Source organism: Sphaerodactylus townsendi, linkage group LG05 (genome assembly GCF_021028975.2).
Source record: "Sphaerodactylus townsendi isolate TG3544 linkage group LG05, MPM_Stown_v2.3, whole genome shotgun sequence".
Lineage (NCBI taxonomy): Eukaryota > Metazoa > Chordata > Lepidosauria > Squamata > Sphaerodactylidae > Sphaerodactylus > Sphaerodactylus townsendi.
Genome location: NC_059429.1, coordinates 113481114 through 113497019, shown reverse-complemented (window position 1 = coordinate 113497019; position 15906 = coordinate 113481114). Strand labels below are relative to the sequence as shown.

Sequence of the window (15906 nt, the reverse complement as noted above, 5' to 3'; positions counted from 1 at the left end):
TTGCAGTAAGAAGTACAGCTGGCTGAATCTCATGGGATCATTTGGATAAGGTTGTGTTTTCCTTAAGTGCCTTCAACTGATGCAAAAGGAAAGCATCACTGTTGGAACAGAGCCACAAGATCCAACTCAATAACTATTAAAATCCTCTACCACCTGAAAAGCTTTCCTCCCTCAGCTTCCAGAGGAGTTTGTCCTCAATTAGAGTGCTCAAGTAAGCCTCAAAATTAGACCTCGAAATCACTTCAGTTTAGGTCCTGTGTCTACGGCTGAACTTGTTTCAAGAAGGATAGCAGTTTTTTCTGTCTCCCTCACCTCTAGGTTCAGTTCCAAGAATCTCAAGTTAAAAGACTCAGTTATGGTTTGTGTGTGTTTGCGCCCGCGCATGCACTGTCAAGTCACAGCTGATCTATTGCAACCCCATAGGGCAGGGGTGGCCAACCTATGGCACTCCAGATGTTCATGGACTTCATTCCCATCAGTCCCAATTGGCCGTGCTGGCAGGGGCTGATGAATTGTAATCCATGAACATCTGGAGTGCCATAGGTTGGCCACCCCTGCCATATGGGTTTCATGGCAAAAGCCATTCAGAGGTGATTTGCCAAAGCCACAGGTGGTTACAGCAGATTAGCACATGCTGAGTCTTTCTATATGTTGCACATTACAACACAAAACTATATTTATGTGTACATGCAGAATGTAGTCCCTCATTACTAATGATCTGCAAGCTGTGGTAATTTCACTAGGATTAGAGAAGTACAGCAGTTTCTTTCTCAGGTTACAAAACTTGGTCTGTTGCAGCAAAAAACAAAAAGGAGTCTACTGGCGCCATAAAGACTAACAGATTTATTGATGGCCATAGTAACAGATTTATCGAGCTCATGAAAATTTACGCTTCAATAAATCTGTTAGTCTTTAGGATGCCACAAGACACCAGCTGGATATGTGGGATTTACAACCCTGTTGCAGAAACTGAGTGCTGAAGTTTTAGTGCAGATCCTGGGAGGAAGGGGGAAAGAAAGAAGGAAGGAGCTGAAAACTGGGGAATGGGAGGACTGAACGATTTGGGAAAAGGAGGAACAGGACAGGGAGATGGTTTGGGGCATGTTGGCAAGGAGGGATGGAGAAATGTGTTTGAAGTTGAAGGAAAAGAGGATTTGGGGTGACTGGGTGATAATGGAGGGAAGGAGACAAGTGAAACGTTAGAAGCTGAAAGTACCAGACCATGGCCACACAGCCCAGAAAACACTCAATAGCCAATGCAGATATTGTCCAGCACTACTCACCCCCATCAGAGGCAGATTGGAATGAGGCAATGGCAAAAAATCATTCAGTGACCCTGCAGGCAGACCCCTCATGGGCCAGTACTTTGCATGTTTGGAATCCTTTACTGTTGGATTCATTTATATCACAAATTGTGCTGGTACAATACTCTAGTGTGCCCAGTGTTGAAGACTGGGAGTAAATGACCTAATGCTCCCTTTGTTATCCAAATTCCACCCACTTATTACAAGCAGTTGCTATAATCTCTTAAATCTCTATTTTTTCCAATAAGTACAGCTTTTCTGAATTTCAGATGTGTTTTCATGCACCAGCCCTCCAGAGCACTAGCAATTATTGCTGCTGTTTTCTGCCCAGAGATCGGAAATAATGGCTGTGCTTACAGATTTCCTTACTCTCACAGTTAAGGTATTTGGATATATCATCCATTCTCTGCTTCAGTGGGTAATGCAACCCCTGGAGAAAACTGTTGCTACTGAAATCTGCTTGATAACAGGCGCAGCAAGGGGTCATGGGCGCCTTTTGGCACTGGAATTTGCCCAAAGGAGAGCTACCCTCGTCTTGTGGGATGTCGACTCGGAAGGTAATGAAAACACAGCGCAGAAAGTGCGTGAGCTGGGAGTCAGGGCTTACGCTTATACTTGTGACGTGAGTCGACAGGAAGAGGTCTACGCTGCTGCTGAAAAGGTGAGAAGAGAGGTTGGAGATGTCACCATCTTAGTCAATAATGCCAGCATCATAGCTCAGAAGCCCATCTTGCAGTGCCCAGACGAACTTTTGGACAGGACTATGAGGACTAATTGTCATGCTCATTTCTGGGTAAGTGGCATCCCTTGAGACAAAAATGAAAACATTTTGTTTTTAACTCTTCCAGGTTTCTAAATTCATAATTCCCCACACTGAAATGCCTCCTAATGTAGCCATGGTGAAGAAAACCAAGTTTCCCTGTGAGCAGAAACATGAAGTCGGAGCCTACAGCTTTAAGACCCCAATTTTGTTCATTCAGAACTAGCCCAGCCTTGGAAGTGCACCTCCTTAACCCCCTGTGGTGGGTGCCAAAATGTCAGAGTGATCTGAGCCAGTTTGGGAATGTGCAGGAGAGCAAGCCGCTGCTTGATGTGGGTGCAGCAGGTACAGGGGGCACTTTATTAACAAGACTGATGTCCTGAATTTCGGAGGATTCGACTAAGAACCTCGCAATTTACCATAGACATCCAGGACACAGATTCAACTGGGATGGTACAGGCATTTGTGGATTGTTGGCATGTGTTTCTAATGTATGATGGTGCCTAAGCATGTGAATTTGGGAGAAAAGGTGGCATACTATACCAGTGGTTCTCAACATGTGGGTCGCGACCCCTTTGGGGGTCGAACGACCCTTTCACAGGGGTCGCCTAAGACTCTCTGCATCAGTGTTCTCCATCTGTAAAATGGATAAATGTTAGGGTTAGGGGCCACCACAACATGAGGAACTGTATTAAAGGGTCGCAGCATTAGGAAGGTTGAGAACCACTATAGCCCAATCTCACCAGATCTCAAAAACTAAGAAGTGTTGGTACTTGGAAGGGCGACCACCAAGGAAGACTCTGTAGAGGAAGGCAAAGACAAACTGTATTTGTTTCTCACTTGCCTTGAAAGGTCCTTGCTGGGGTTGCCACAAGTCATTTGCTACTTGATACCGTGTTTCCCCAAATATAAGACAGTGTCTTATATTAATTTTTGCTCCCAAAGATGCACCATGTCTTATTTTCAGGGGATGTCTTATTTTTCTGTGTTCTGTTCGTCGGGCATGCTTCCAAACAAAAACTTTGTTATGGCTTACTTTCGGGGGATGTCTTATATTTCGCACTTCAGCAAAACCTCTACTATGTCTTATTTTTAGGGGATGTCTTATATTCGGGGAAACAGGGTATCTATGCAAGAATGTGGTTTTAGTGGCATGTAGTATCCAAGCATCTATGGCATTTATGGAATTGACTGAATTACCTCTAGTTTTGCTCTGGGGCACACCCTTAGGAGGCAAAGTGGAGGTCTGCAGTGGGAAGAGAATTGGGGGAATTGCCACCCCCTCGTCCTCAAACAAACATGCTATTCGATCAGAAGAACTGTATGTGGTGGCATACTGAACATTATCGACTCTGGGTCAGCTAACGTAGAACACAAATAAATAATCTAAATTCTTCCAAATTAAAAAAACAAAAACCAGCATCTTGTTCAGCCCTTGACTGTTCAGTTGTTAAATACTGCACAGCACACGATGGCAGAGGCCTGCAGAGTTTTAATCCCACCAAAGCAGCAAAAAAGGAAACCTCAGTCCTATATTTATATACTCCAAAGCAAGTCTCAGTCAGTTTAATGGCATGCATTCTCTAGAGAATTGGGCAGTTGCACAGTTTAGGAACCTATAATTTAGAAATAGATTCAGACCTCTTTGAAGAGAAATCGACAGAGCCTTTTTTTTAATGACTCACTTCATTTTATAGTGGGATTTCTACTAATCTTTCTTTGCCTTCCTCTATTGTTCTCTGCTCTTCTTGTGTGGTTTCAACCTTTTTTGACCACATTCCAAAATACACAGATTGGTGTATTGTCGAAGGCTTTCACAGCTGGATTCAACTGGTTGTGGTGGGTTTTCCGGGCTGTGTGGCCGTGGTCTGATGGATCTTGTTCCTAACATTTCACCTGCATCTGTGGCTGGCATCTTCAGAGGTGTATCACAGAGGGAAGTCTGTTACACACTGTGTCTAGTGAGAAGGGAATGTTTTAGTGGTGTATAAATTGTCATGTCCCCAGTAGGGGAACCAATCAGTTAGTGTTTGGGTGGAATTTGCTATGCAAAGGTGTGGTTGATAGTATTGTATTGAAGTTGGGGTTTTACACAGCTTGGATCAGGGACTCCAGAAGGTCAGTCACACATGGTTTAAGCCCTGTTCCCAACCATGTGGTGCTTGATTCAGATAAAGACAGTGGCGTATGTGGAAAGACTTAAGAACATAAGAACAAGCCTGTTGGATCAGACCAGTGTCCATCTAGTCCAGCTCTCTGCTACCCGCAGTGGCCCACCAGGTGTATTTGGGAGCTCACATGCAGGATGTGAAAGCAATGGCCTTCTGCTGCTGCTGCTCCTGAGCACCTGGTCTGCTAAGGCATTTGCAATCTCAGATCAAGGAGGATCAAGATTGGTAGCCGTAGATCAACTTCTCCTCCATCAATCTGTCCAAGCCCTTTTTAAAACTTTAAGCTTTCCCCCTCTGCCATATTCTTAATCTGAAGCAGTCCCAGAGAAGAACACTGTTTGGAGAAAGTCCACCTGGTCCGAGGGATAATGTCCATTTCCCCAACAGGTCCAGGTGTATCTGTATATCTTCCCTGGATTGCTTCAGGTTGGGAGAACATTGCCAGGGAAGGCCAGGAATTGAAACCCTTTGCCCATCTGCATGGTGGTCTTGATGTTAATCAGGCATCTCAGCCATGGCAACTGAGAAAACCTCTCAAGCCATGAGTGATCGCTGACCTACCCTGTGTACAACCCTGAGTTACAGGGTTTGGTACATAGAGAAGTTATCCAAAACAGTATGATGGTTTGCAGTTTATCCAGCTAGTTTCTGCTTTCTAGCAAGAATGATGATTTTGCAGCAAATGATTCCAGAAAGTAACAAATCAATCAAGTCCTGACAGAACACAGAGTGGCTTTCACTAATATTTCCAAAAAGATGAAAAGACCATCAGGCAGCAGAGGATTTTAAGAGGATCGGAATGAAGGCTAATCACGTTCTCCTCTTTAGCCTTGTCACATGGGCTGCTAAACCCAAAAGCTTCCAAGAGAACTTTGGGTGGATATTTTTCTCAGCAGAAACAGGAGGAATGGAAAACATCTGGCTGAAATCAAGGCAATACAACCGACTCGGTCCATCAATGGCTCAAAACACGGTGACTGAAGAGAACCTCCCTACTGAAAGGCAGCAAACCTCTGAATACCGGTGCTGGGAGACAGCAGCAGGGGACAGCCTCAGCATAAGAACCTAAGAAAGAGCCAGCTGGATCAGACCAGAGTCCATCTAGTCCAGCACTCTGCTACTCGCAGTGGCCCACCAGGTGCCTTTGGGAGCTCACATGCAGGATGTGAAAGCATCTGAGGCACAAGTGTCAAACTCGCGGCCCTCCAGATGTTCATGAACTACAATTCCCATCAGCCCTTGCCAGTATAGCCAATGCTAATGTTGGGAAGGACTGATGGGAATTGTAGTTCATGAACATCTGGAGGGCCGTGAGTTTGACACCCCTGATCTAAGGCATGTTTGCCTTCCAGGACAACTGGTTGGCCTCTGTATGAAACAGGATGCTGGACTACATAGACTGGTTGGCCTCTGTATGAAACAGGATGCTGGACTACATAGACTGGTTGGCCTCTGTATGAAACAGGATGCTGGACTACATAGACTGATCCAGCACAGCTCTTGCATTCTTATGGATTGTTAGAGTGGCACTGAGAGTTAACGCTAGTCTAACGCCATTGAAATCAAAGAGGAATTCTGCCTAACAGTGTATGAGTAGTTGGGAGGGTAACCCTGTGCTTGGGGAATCCTTGGGGATTGGGGGATAACACCTTGGGAGGGCAGAGTTTGAAGAGGGCAGGGATGGGGATATGATGACATAGATCATGGGTAGGGAACCTGCGGCTCTCCAGATGTTCAGGAACTACAATTCCCATCAGCCTCTGTCAGCATGGCCAATTGGCCATGCTGGTAGGGGCTGATGGGAATTGTAGTTCCTGAGCATCTGGAGAGCCGCAGGTTCCCTACCCCTGACATAGATCTACCCTCCAGAGCTGCTGTTTTCTGCAGGTGAACAGATCCCTGTAGTTTGGAGATCAGTTGTGATTCCAAGAGAATTGCAGGCTCCATCTGTAAGTTGGCATTTGTAACTCGGGCTGTACCTATGGCTGCCATCTCCAGATTGGGACATTCCTGGAGATTTTAGGGGTGCAGTCTGGAAAGGGTGGGTTTTGGGGAAGGACTGCAGTGAGGTATAATGATATGGAGTCCCCCTTCCAAAGCAGCCATTTTCTCCAGGGGAACTGGCCTTTATCATTTGGGGATCTCTGGTAACCCCAGGAGATCTCCAGCCACCACCTGGAGATCAGAAATCTACACTTAAAGACGTTGCTCATGTGTTATTTGAGAATAAACTGGGTAGATAATAGCCAGTAATTCACCTGCCTTGTATTTACCAATAATGGCATTTAAAACAGAATGGGGGAAATCATATCACTTTTGCAAAACTTGCCTTGGAACATGATTTCTAAATCTGCAACTGTAACAAGCAAATGTTAAGTATGAATGCACAGTAAGGCAGAGGCATAGCTCCAAGGGGACAGGGGGGGGGTGCGCAACGCACCAGGCGCGTGCCCCTGTGGGGGTATGGCGAGGGCGTTCCAGGGGCATTCCGGGGCAGGGCAGGGCGTTCCGGGGCAGAACGGGGTGGAGGATGCACCAGTGCACTGGGCGCTTTTCCCCCTTGTTACGCCTCTGCAGTAAGGACTTTTGTTTCCTTGCAGACTGTCAAGGCTTTCCTTCCACAAATGATCAAGAGGGGACATGGCCACATTGTCACAATCGCAGGATCTCTGGGGCTGTTTGCAACCGGTTGCATGGAGGTTAGTAACTTAGAGCCAGATAAAACTTAGAGCCAGATACCCCTAGTCCAGTGGTGGCGAACCTTTGGAACTCCAGATGTTATGGACTACAATTCCCATCAGCCCCTGCCAGCATGGCCACCACGGCCCTAGTCTCTTGCAAAGTGTCACTTTGTCTGAAACAAGTCCACGTTTTGCTATCTATAGCCCTGTCTGGTTCTGAAGGTCTAGGATCACTGATGATCAATAAAAAGGAAAACCAAAAAACAGCAGTGGCCAACACCATCCAGGACATCCAAAAAGCAGGAATTATCAAACAGAAAAATATCTGAAACACATGAGCCCCAGATAGAAAAATGTAATGAAGTACAAACAAAAGCTCAAGTGTAAAGTTACTAGATCTGACAGAGTAACATTGATCCACAATTTATATGAACATGCACAATGAAAAATGCAAGATAATAGGACAGAATCCCTGGTACAAACTTGTTTCAATATCCTTCTGATATCTCCTTCAGATTGAAGAAGGACCATCACCAAACAATGATAAAGTGGAAGAAAGCCGTTAGCCCTTGACAGTCCGTACACATGTGTCAGGAAGGACAGAAATTATAATAATACTAGATATCCTCATAATAATCTGGCCTCCCGTGGGCACAAGGGGAGGAGGGGGGGGAGCCAGACACCATCCACATTTTTAATTGGGTTCTGTTTTTATGTATTTAGTATTTAAATTATGTTTTAATGTATGTTTTAACCTTGTTGTGAACTGCCCTGAGCCCTCAGGGGGAGGGTGGCATATAAAATTAATAACAACAACAACAACAACAATAATAATAATAATAGATGACAAGGTGGAGAATAACACTATATTATCTTATCAATACAGGTCATTTCCTCTGATATAAGTCAAAACCTGAGCATTCAGGTCACCTCTGCCTTCACAAGCAAGGTGGAACTGCTCTGGAGGACAAGCTGGCTTTGCTTGATGTTTGCAGTTTGCCTGAGGCACCCATTTGTAGCACAGGAAGTGATGTGACACTGTGTAGGAATGGATGAATATTTTCATACCAAGTGTTTTGATTCACTCTACCAAGCTGATCAGGGAAAGAAGGGAACTTTAGCCTTTTGTAACCCAAGTGAAGCCTGGGGAGAGGATGTCTATAAATAAGAAATGGCTTTTTTCTTCTGCCTTGCAGGGCTATTGTGCAAGCAAGTTTGCGGTGGTCGGGTTCCATGAAGCGCTGAGCCATGAGCTGAAAGCAAAAAGTGTCAACGGTGTGAAGACGACTCTGGTGTGCCCTTATTTTGGCAGCACTGGGCCATCAGGCTGTTTTGGAATCAGGTAATCACTTACAGCCCTGATTTGGATGGCCCAGATGACCTTGATGTCATCAGATCTCGGAAGCTAAGGTGGGGCCTTAATTAGTACTCAGGTTGGAGACCATCAAGGAGGACCAGGGTTGCTACGCAGAGTCAGGCATTGGCAAACCACTTCTGAATGTCTCTTGCTTTTGAAAACCCTATGAGGATTACTATAAGTTAGATGAAACTGGATGGAAGATTCCACCAATCACTTACAATGCACTCACATCCAAGCGGATCCTAACCAATCAGACACAGAAGTCGAAAGCCTCTGGGTGGATTCAGGCCACCCTTGTCTCCACTGAGTGATGATTTCAATAGACGCTATGGGATGAGAAGCCAGAGGGATTTGAAAAGACCCAACTGCCTGAAATAGAGGCTCAGTTCAGCCACTGCCCAAAACTATGGTTTACGGTAATTCAATTATGCAGTCAGTTACAAGTCATCAAATGTGGCTGCATAGGTTTATTATCCGCCATTAGTCTTCATTAAGATTCCTTGTGATATCTGAATGCCAACAGGTTGGGTTGCTTTCCAGAGACACCCTCCCAGATGACAAAGCAACACAGTTCCGAGCTCTAAATGCAAGACACAAAATCCTTTTTTCACTCAGTTGGAAGAAATCAGGAGCCATTTTCTTCTTTGCGAAGATGCCTGTAGATTAATAAGACTTGTTATGTATCAGCTTCCCCCACAAGGACACCACAGGATCTTTTGGATATCAATCAAAGGATCTTTATTTGGAGACCCATTAAAGAAAATGTTAAAGAAAGGGTGGTGTAACAACAAGCAGCCCTATATACCCCCCCTCATTTTTCTCAGCCCAAAAAAGGGATGGTTGGTTCTTAGATTTGGCAGAACTCTTCCACCCACACAATACTATTTACCGGCCCTTTTCTGTTCTATTAAACACAGGCAGGGAAGGTGCTGTTTAGATCCTGCTTTTGATATGATCTGTGTTCCTGTGTCGCTTTAACAATTCCTTGGAGCCGCCATACTCAGAACTGAGTCAGCAGATCTGCATTTAGATACCTTCTTTGGTTCAGCAGTTTCTATATTGCAGCAGTTAATCACATTTTTAGTCTCACTGTAGGAATTGCTGCCAACTGGTTAATCGACAGCACTGAAAATGAAGACTGTGCTTCACCTGATGGATGGAATGAAAATCAGAAATCAGAAAGTGGGTGGCGGGGGAGATACCCTGCCGCCACCTCAGGCCCAATCAGTATCAGTCCCAGTATCAGAGCCCAAATATGGACATTACCTCTGGCTATCAATACCCTTTTTAAATGACCAAAACCTTCTCTAAAAGGGTGTTGGTAGCCAGAGGTAATGTCCATACTTTGGCTCTAAAGACTCTAGTTTTGTTTATGACTCCAACAAGATGGCCCCTGGGAGGAGGGTGGTGGAACAATGCCCCATTCTCACAAAGGCATTGGGCATCTTGCTACCCTATCATTCCCTGAGCCCTTTTAGCCCTTTGAAGTTTTTTAAAAAAGATTTCCAGCTGGGAAAGGAGGAGGACACCAAAACTGCATCACATATCTGCTTTTGTGGCAGCAAGCTCCAGGCAAAAGAGCTGCCTGTAGAAGCCATTTCCCCTCTGATTGCTGCACCTATCAGAGCAGAGGCACAGTTTTGCATCTTTCTTTGTGTAAGATGCTGTCAAGTCACAGCCAACTTATGACAACCTCTTGATGTTTTCAAGGCAAGAGACTAACAGAGGTGGTTTGGCATATCCTGCCTCTGTACAGCAAGCCTGGATTTCCTTTGTGGTCTCCCATCCAAATACTAACCAGGGCCAATCCTGCTTAGCTTTTGAAATCTGACTAGATTGGGCCAGCCTTTGTCATCCAAGTCAGGGTATTCTGACGCAGAAGCAAGCAGAGATTCCCGTACACATTTGATGGAAGTGCTCAATCAACCTGGGATGTATAAAAAGCATTTAGAACAAAAAGTATGTTTCCAGCTTCTTAAAGTAGTTTCTAGTTTCTTAGAAAAAGTAGTTTCTAGTTTCTTAAAACAGTGAAGAAATGCTTGAAAATATGTGCTTATTCTACATTTTTATACCACTTGCTTTCTCCTTTATCCCTGTACTTACAGGCAAGAAGGTGAAGTCACAATTTCTCCAGCAAATCCAGGTTTTTGGGTGAAGTCAGCCGTGCGAGGAATTCTCCGTAATCAGCACATGATCTGCATCCCCAGAGTGGTGTATTTTGCACTGATATCAAAAAAGTAAGCTGCCCTTTTAATAACAGCAGACATGTTGGCTTCTGGCCATACAGCATGCAATGCATACATGAGATCTGCTACATTTTTACTAGTAAAATACATTCATTTTACACCAACCGTATGAAGTAGGTTTGCAGAGCTCATCTGTCTAATTTGCAGTTCTGAAAAAGGGGAATTTCAAGATCAAGGGATTAAGATGCCAGGTCTGTGTGCTTGCATCAGCTAGCAGCTGTTACCTAGGGGCATTTAAATTGTGTAGTCGTTCTTGAGCGATGGACCAGGATTGCAGAGGTTTGAGGTTGGTGTGTTTGTCTACAACAGAACAACTGGATTCAAGTCCAGTAGCACCTTAGAGACCAACCAGATTTTAAGAGTCAAAGATCTCTTCATCATGTCTCACGAAGACAGATTTGACTTGTATTGTCGAAGGCTTTCACGGCCGGAATCACTGGGGTTCTGTGTGGTTTCCAGGCTGTATGGCCGTGTTCTAGCAGCATTCTCTCCTGACGTTTCGCCTGCATCTGTGGCTGGCATCTTCAGAGGATCTGATGTTGGGAAAGCAAGTGGAGTATATATCTGTTGGAGTGTCCAGGGTGGGTGGAGAAACCTTGTCTGTGAATAACAAAGAAGGCAACCAGGTCAATAGTTGAGGGCATCTGAATAGAAGTATGAGTAACAATGAAGACTATAGCATGGGCGTAACACTGGAGATAGAAAGGTCACTGGTAGGAGCATCTGAATAGAAGTATCCTGGCCTTTGTTTCTTTTGTCTATGGTCATCCTGTGTTCGTGTGGAGCTGGTTACACACTGTCTTGACTCTAGTATTTTTCAACACTGGCAGCCAAGTTCTGTTCATTTTCATAGTTTCTTCCTTCCTGTTAAAATTGTCCATGTGCTTATGGATTTCAATTGCTTCTCTGTGTAGTCTGACGTAGTGGCTTTCAGAGTGGTCCAGAATTTCTGTTTTTTCAAATAATATTCTATGTCCAGGTTGGTTTATCATGTGTTCTGCTATTGCTGATTTTTCTGGCTGAAATAGTCTGCAATGCCTTTCGTGTTCTTTGATACGTGTCTGTGCGCTGCGTTTGGTGGTTCCTATGTAGACTTGTCCACAGCTGCATGGTATGCGATAGACTCCTGCAGTAGCTAAAGGATCCCTCTTATCCTTTGCTGAACGTAGCATCTGTTGAATTTTCTTAGTGGGTCTGTAGATTGTTTGTAGGTTGTGCTTCTTCATCAGTTTTCCTATGCGATCAGTGGTTCCCTTGATTCCCAACACTTCCAACAGTTTCTGGGAACAGATCTAGCTGACTAGGCCCTTCTGTTAACAACCCCCTTGGCCTGCTGTGTCATGCTTTCATGAAACAGAAGGGATCCTCTAACAGAAGAGGATGGAGATAGGGCCATATGCTTCCTTCTGAAGTCTAATCTATTACAACAAGCAGTTATTAAGTTTTTAAACAGAGTTGTCCATTTCCCCTTCTTCCTCAGCTTCCTGCCTTGGGATGTTCAAGTTCTTGTTCAAAAATTCCTGGGATTGGACAAGCACATTTCATGAAAAGAAGCAAACTGTATTGCAGGAAGATGAAGATACTTCCATTTCAAAGAACAGCTTTTGAAGCAATATATTTCTAATTGTGAACTCAAGACAAAAATATGTCTGGACAAAATTACTTAAAGCCGCGCAGCATTTGGCATGTGAGACTGATTGGCACATAAGTGGTTTCCAGAACATTCTTCCTTTGATCTATCAAACAGGAGGTGGGCATTTGCCACAACAAATGGGACAAAATTCAGATTGTCTTCTAAATTTGTACCTCAGTAAGAGTTATATAGCAGACAGAATAATATTGAAGGAACACTTTCTCTTAGGATTATTTTGTTTGACCAGGGGTGTCCAACTCAGACACTTCAGATGTGTGTGGACTACAATTCCCATCAGCCCCTGCTGGCATGGCCAATTGACCATGCCAACAGGGGCTGATGGGAATTGTAGTCCATTAACATCTGAAGTGCCAGAGTTCGACACCTCTGGATTAGTCCATTGCAAATTTAATTGCCATTATGGTGTAGTGGTCAGAATGCTGTGCTAAGATCTAGGAGATCAAGTCCCCATTTGGCTATGGAAGCTCACCAAGTTATCCTGGGCCAATCATGCACTCTCAGCTGAACCTACCTCACAGGGTTATTGAGAAGATAAAATGGAGCCCCTAGGATCGCCAATGGGAAGAAAGGGAGGGTTATAAATGAAGTAGATTTTAAAAATGCTTTCTAGGAAGCTGGCCTAAGTAATAAATCTTTCAAATCCAGATGGCTCATTTTAAGGAGGAATTCAACATCCCATTATCGGCAAAATAAGTGAATTGATTTTGATTAATGGCAGTCATGGAGGCAGCCTAGAAAAATGGTTCAGTTGAGTACATCATTATATAGTAATTCATTCAGCATTTTTTAAAGCTGACTGAAAAGAAAAGGAATATTGTCCATGACATTAATTCAGTTTATTAGGGAGGGATGTAGCCTCATGAATCCACAAGTTGTCCTTGCATTTTTAGCAGGTTAGAGTATACTCCTTGGGTATTATTAAAATGGCCAAAGTGACTAAAATCACCTCTTGGTACAATTGCTTGGTACAAGCAGAGGGGGACAGATTCGCTGGGACTGAGAAGGCCCACAGATGCAAACTGGATTAAATCCTAGTCAGCCATGGACGGGTAAATCAAGATGACAAGATCTGAGAGACCTGGCTGGCTAAGATTATTAATCCATCCTAGACGAAGATAGTGTGTTGGAAGAGGCCCAGAAACTGCCATACAAGTCAGCAGGAGGCTGCAGATGGGGGAGGGGGCTTCTGTGCATGCCAGATAACATTTGGATAGATTAAAGACCTCAGTGCTCAGTCAACTTGTAAACAATGGGTAAGAGAGTGTCAGTGTAGTGTAGTGGTTTAAGCATTGCACTAGGATTTGGGAGTCCCAGGTTCAAATTCCCATTCTGCCATGTAAGCTTGTTGGGTGACCTTGGGCCAGTTGCAGACTCTCAGCCTGGCCTACCTCACAGGGCTTTTGTGAGGATAAAATCGAGTGAAGAAGTTGTAAGACACTTTTCCTCCCAATTCCACCCCCCACAACAGACACCTTGTGAGGCAGGTGGGGCTGAAAGAGTTCCGAAGAACTGTGACTAGCCCAAGGTCACCCAGCAGAAATGTAGAAGTGCGGAAATGCATCTGGTTCACCAGATAAGCCTCTGCCACTCAGATGGAGGAGTGGGGAATCAAACCCAGTTCTCCAAATTAGAATCCACCTGCTCTTAACCACTACACCATGCTGTAAGCAGGTTATCACAGTACCACTTGTGGATCCCATCTGTAGCTCTTTAAAAACATTTTCAAGTGTTCCATCATTTAAGGCCCCCCATTTTGGTAACATGCAGTTCTTCCCCTACGAAACTAACATTAAATAAAAATCTAAAAAACAACCTAGAAAAGAGCAATCAAAGTCAGTCTGCTGTTTCAGTTCCAATATTTTACACATAGACCAAGGCCTATGAGACTTTATAGACTGTGAAAAAGCATGGAATTTTGTGAACAGAGAAGTTTCCCCAACTGTGTCAATGTCTGGATCAGTGCTGTGTGCGTCGAGATCTATGCAGGTTCTAGTGAGAATGGAACAAAGCCCAGAAAGCCCAGAAGTGCAGCGATGAAGGCCACCAATGACTTACCACAAGCAGCGCTGTGCCATCTTCAGCCCCTTTCACCTGTGCACATTGAGGGGAGGCCCACCTGGCTGGAACCCTTGCAGAAAAGACCCACGTGATATCCCCCTGCAGCCCCATCTTCCCCAGGCACCTCCTGATCTCAGAAGCCACTGGAGGGGGGGGGGGGTTCTCCTATGAACGAGGAGAGGACCCCCTCTGTGATCTCCGCTCCATTCAGAGCTGTTCCAATCCAATCCCATCATCTTCATTTCAATACCTGCACGGGCTAGAAAAGATAAAAAGCAGACCCAAAAGGCAACAGCTACTTTGGGAATAAAGGATGTGCCCACTTTGACTTTTCAGTATTTACCATTTATTGGTGACAAACACTACGTTTTACTTACATTCCATGGGGAGAAAAAATTCCAGCGTAAACAATGAACTGAAGCAGTACTTAAACTTGCGAGGCTATCGTGCTTTACCTGGACCATATGCAAAAACTTTTACTGCACCCATCGCTGTGTGCAATAAACACAACATCAAAAGCAACACAGTTTATATATAAACATAGGTAATTTTTTTCAGCCCTACATGGAGATGTAATTAAACAGTATAAAGCACTCAAGGAAAATCAATCTGCAGTTTTATATGCACTACACTGAGATCATATCCTGTAATGTACCGAGTTTGTGTGCCTTTATAATAGACACACGTACACAATTTTTTTTAAAACAAAGATTATCGACCATTTCAACTTCTGTTGCATTCCAGTTCCCCGCCCCTCCCCTGCAAAATATTCTAGAAATCAAAATGATCAAATGAAGTTTAAAATTCCTAAAATGTGTAATTATTCATTCAACCGTTTGATAATTAGGCCAGGCTTGTCTAAGTGTGACGTGTTCTCTTTTCTCTCCCCCCCGCCCCTTATCACTCGCTCTCTCTTTTTTAATCAAATGGCAGGCACACCGTTTGTTTCCAGTGAAATTTTTCACAATTTCATTAAAAACAAAAAGCCGAACACATACATGGATATGATCTTCCCAAGTTAGTTCATAGGTTAAGAGTGTCAACATCAGACAACAAAGTTTCTAAACTGTGCTATTGTTTCTAGGTACAATTAAGAAACTTGTTTTCAAATGAAAAATTTATAGTGTCATTCAAAACAATGCAATGAAACTAAAAATTTATCACTGTTTGGAAAAGCAACGGTTATGATTTAGATACTGCAGTGAATTGTAGCCACTGCAGTGCTCTAAAACAGTAAGGTTACATTAATTAGGAAGCGTTTGATTTTCTCTGGTGCTTTCGGGTTTGGGTCCAGTCAGCCTTTTCAGGCAGTGGTGTCCAGTGTTTGTCCCAAAGTATTTGAGCTAGCCGGTTTCAGGAGAGGGTCACTTTCCATTTCTTGCTTCACGCATCTAGAAGATGAGAAAGAAAAGAGAGGGTTTTTTTTTCTATAGGTCCACTGACACTTGCCCCTGCAGACGAGCAGTTCCAACAAGCTTGTGCCAAAAGAGAAGGCAATACAGAAAAAAAACCCTCTTGACTGCCTTCATCAATTTATTTCAAGTGTGCTGCCAGATATGAAATTAAGCAGCTTCTGGCAAGAGAAACCTGCTCTGCTAAGCAGACGCTGTATAATTTACAACTCCATCAAGCATTTCCTGAGAGTGGGGGGATGGGTGAAAGAGTATTTTTG

The 15906-nt window shown here is 44.0% G+C and overlaps 2 protein-coding genes across 10 annotated transcripts in view; one reads left to right on the top strand and one right to left on the bottom strand.

The window, feature by feature from the left end:
* Window positions 1–1647: 1647 nt before the first annotated feature.
* LOC125433531 (retinol dehydrogenase 10-like) lies at window positions 1648–12365 on the top strand. Its single transcript, XM_048498114.1, has 5 exons — window positions 1648–2097; window positions 6836–6934; window positions 8113–8258; window positions 10382–10513; window positions 12003–12365. The coding sequence occupies exons 1-5, from the start codon at window positions 1648–1650 to the stop codon at window positions 12067–12069; spliced, it is 894 nt and encodes a 297-aa protein (XP_048354071.1). The 3' UTR covers window positions 12070–12365.
* Window positions 12366–14557: 2192 nt separating this feature from the next.
* The window catches only part of STAU1 (staufen double-stranded RNA binding protein 1), a 41764-nt gene continuing 40415 nt past the window's right edge, over window positions 14558–15906 (bottom strand). For all 9 annotated transcript variants that reach the window (XM_048496491.1, XM_048496492.1, XM_048496489.1 and 6 more), the window contains one exon: window positions 14558–15625. In XM_048496491.1, coding sequence (XP_048352448.1) covers window positions 15538–15625 — 88 coding nt within the window. In that variant the 3' untranslated portion in view covers window positions 14558–15537. The remainder of the gene's footprint in view (window positions 15626–15906) is intronic.

Bases quoted from the DNA above. Each gene is read 5' to 3' on its own strand.
- LOC125433531 (XM_048498114.1), top strand. From the start codon at position 1,648: ATGGCTGTGCTTACAGATTTCCTTACTCTCACAGTTAAGGTATTTGGA. The intron at 8,259-10,381 runs GTAATCACTTAC...CTGTACTTACAG, and splicing joins TCAGGCTGTTTTGGAATCAG to GCAAGAAGGTGAAGTCACAA. The intron at 10,514-12,002 runs GTAAGCTGCCCT...CTTCTTCCTCAG, and splicing joins TTTGCACTGATATCAAAAAA to CTTCCTGCCTTGGGATGTTC.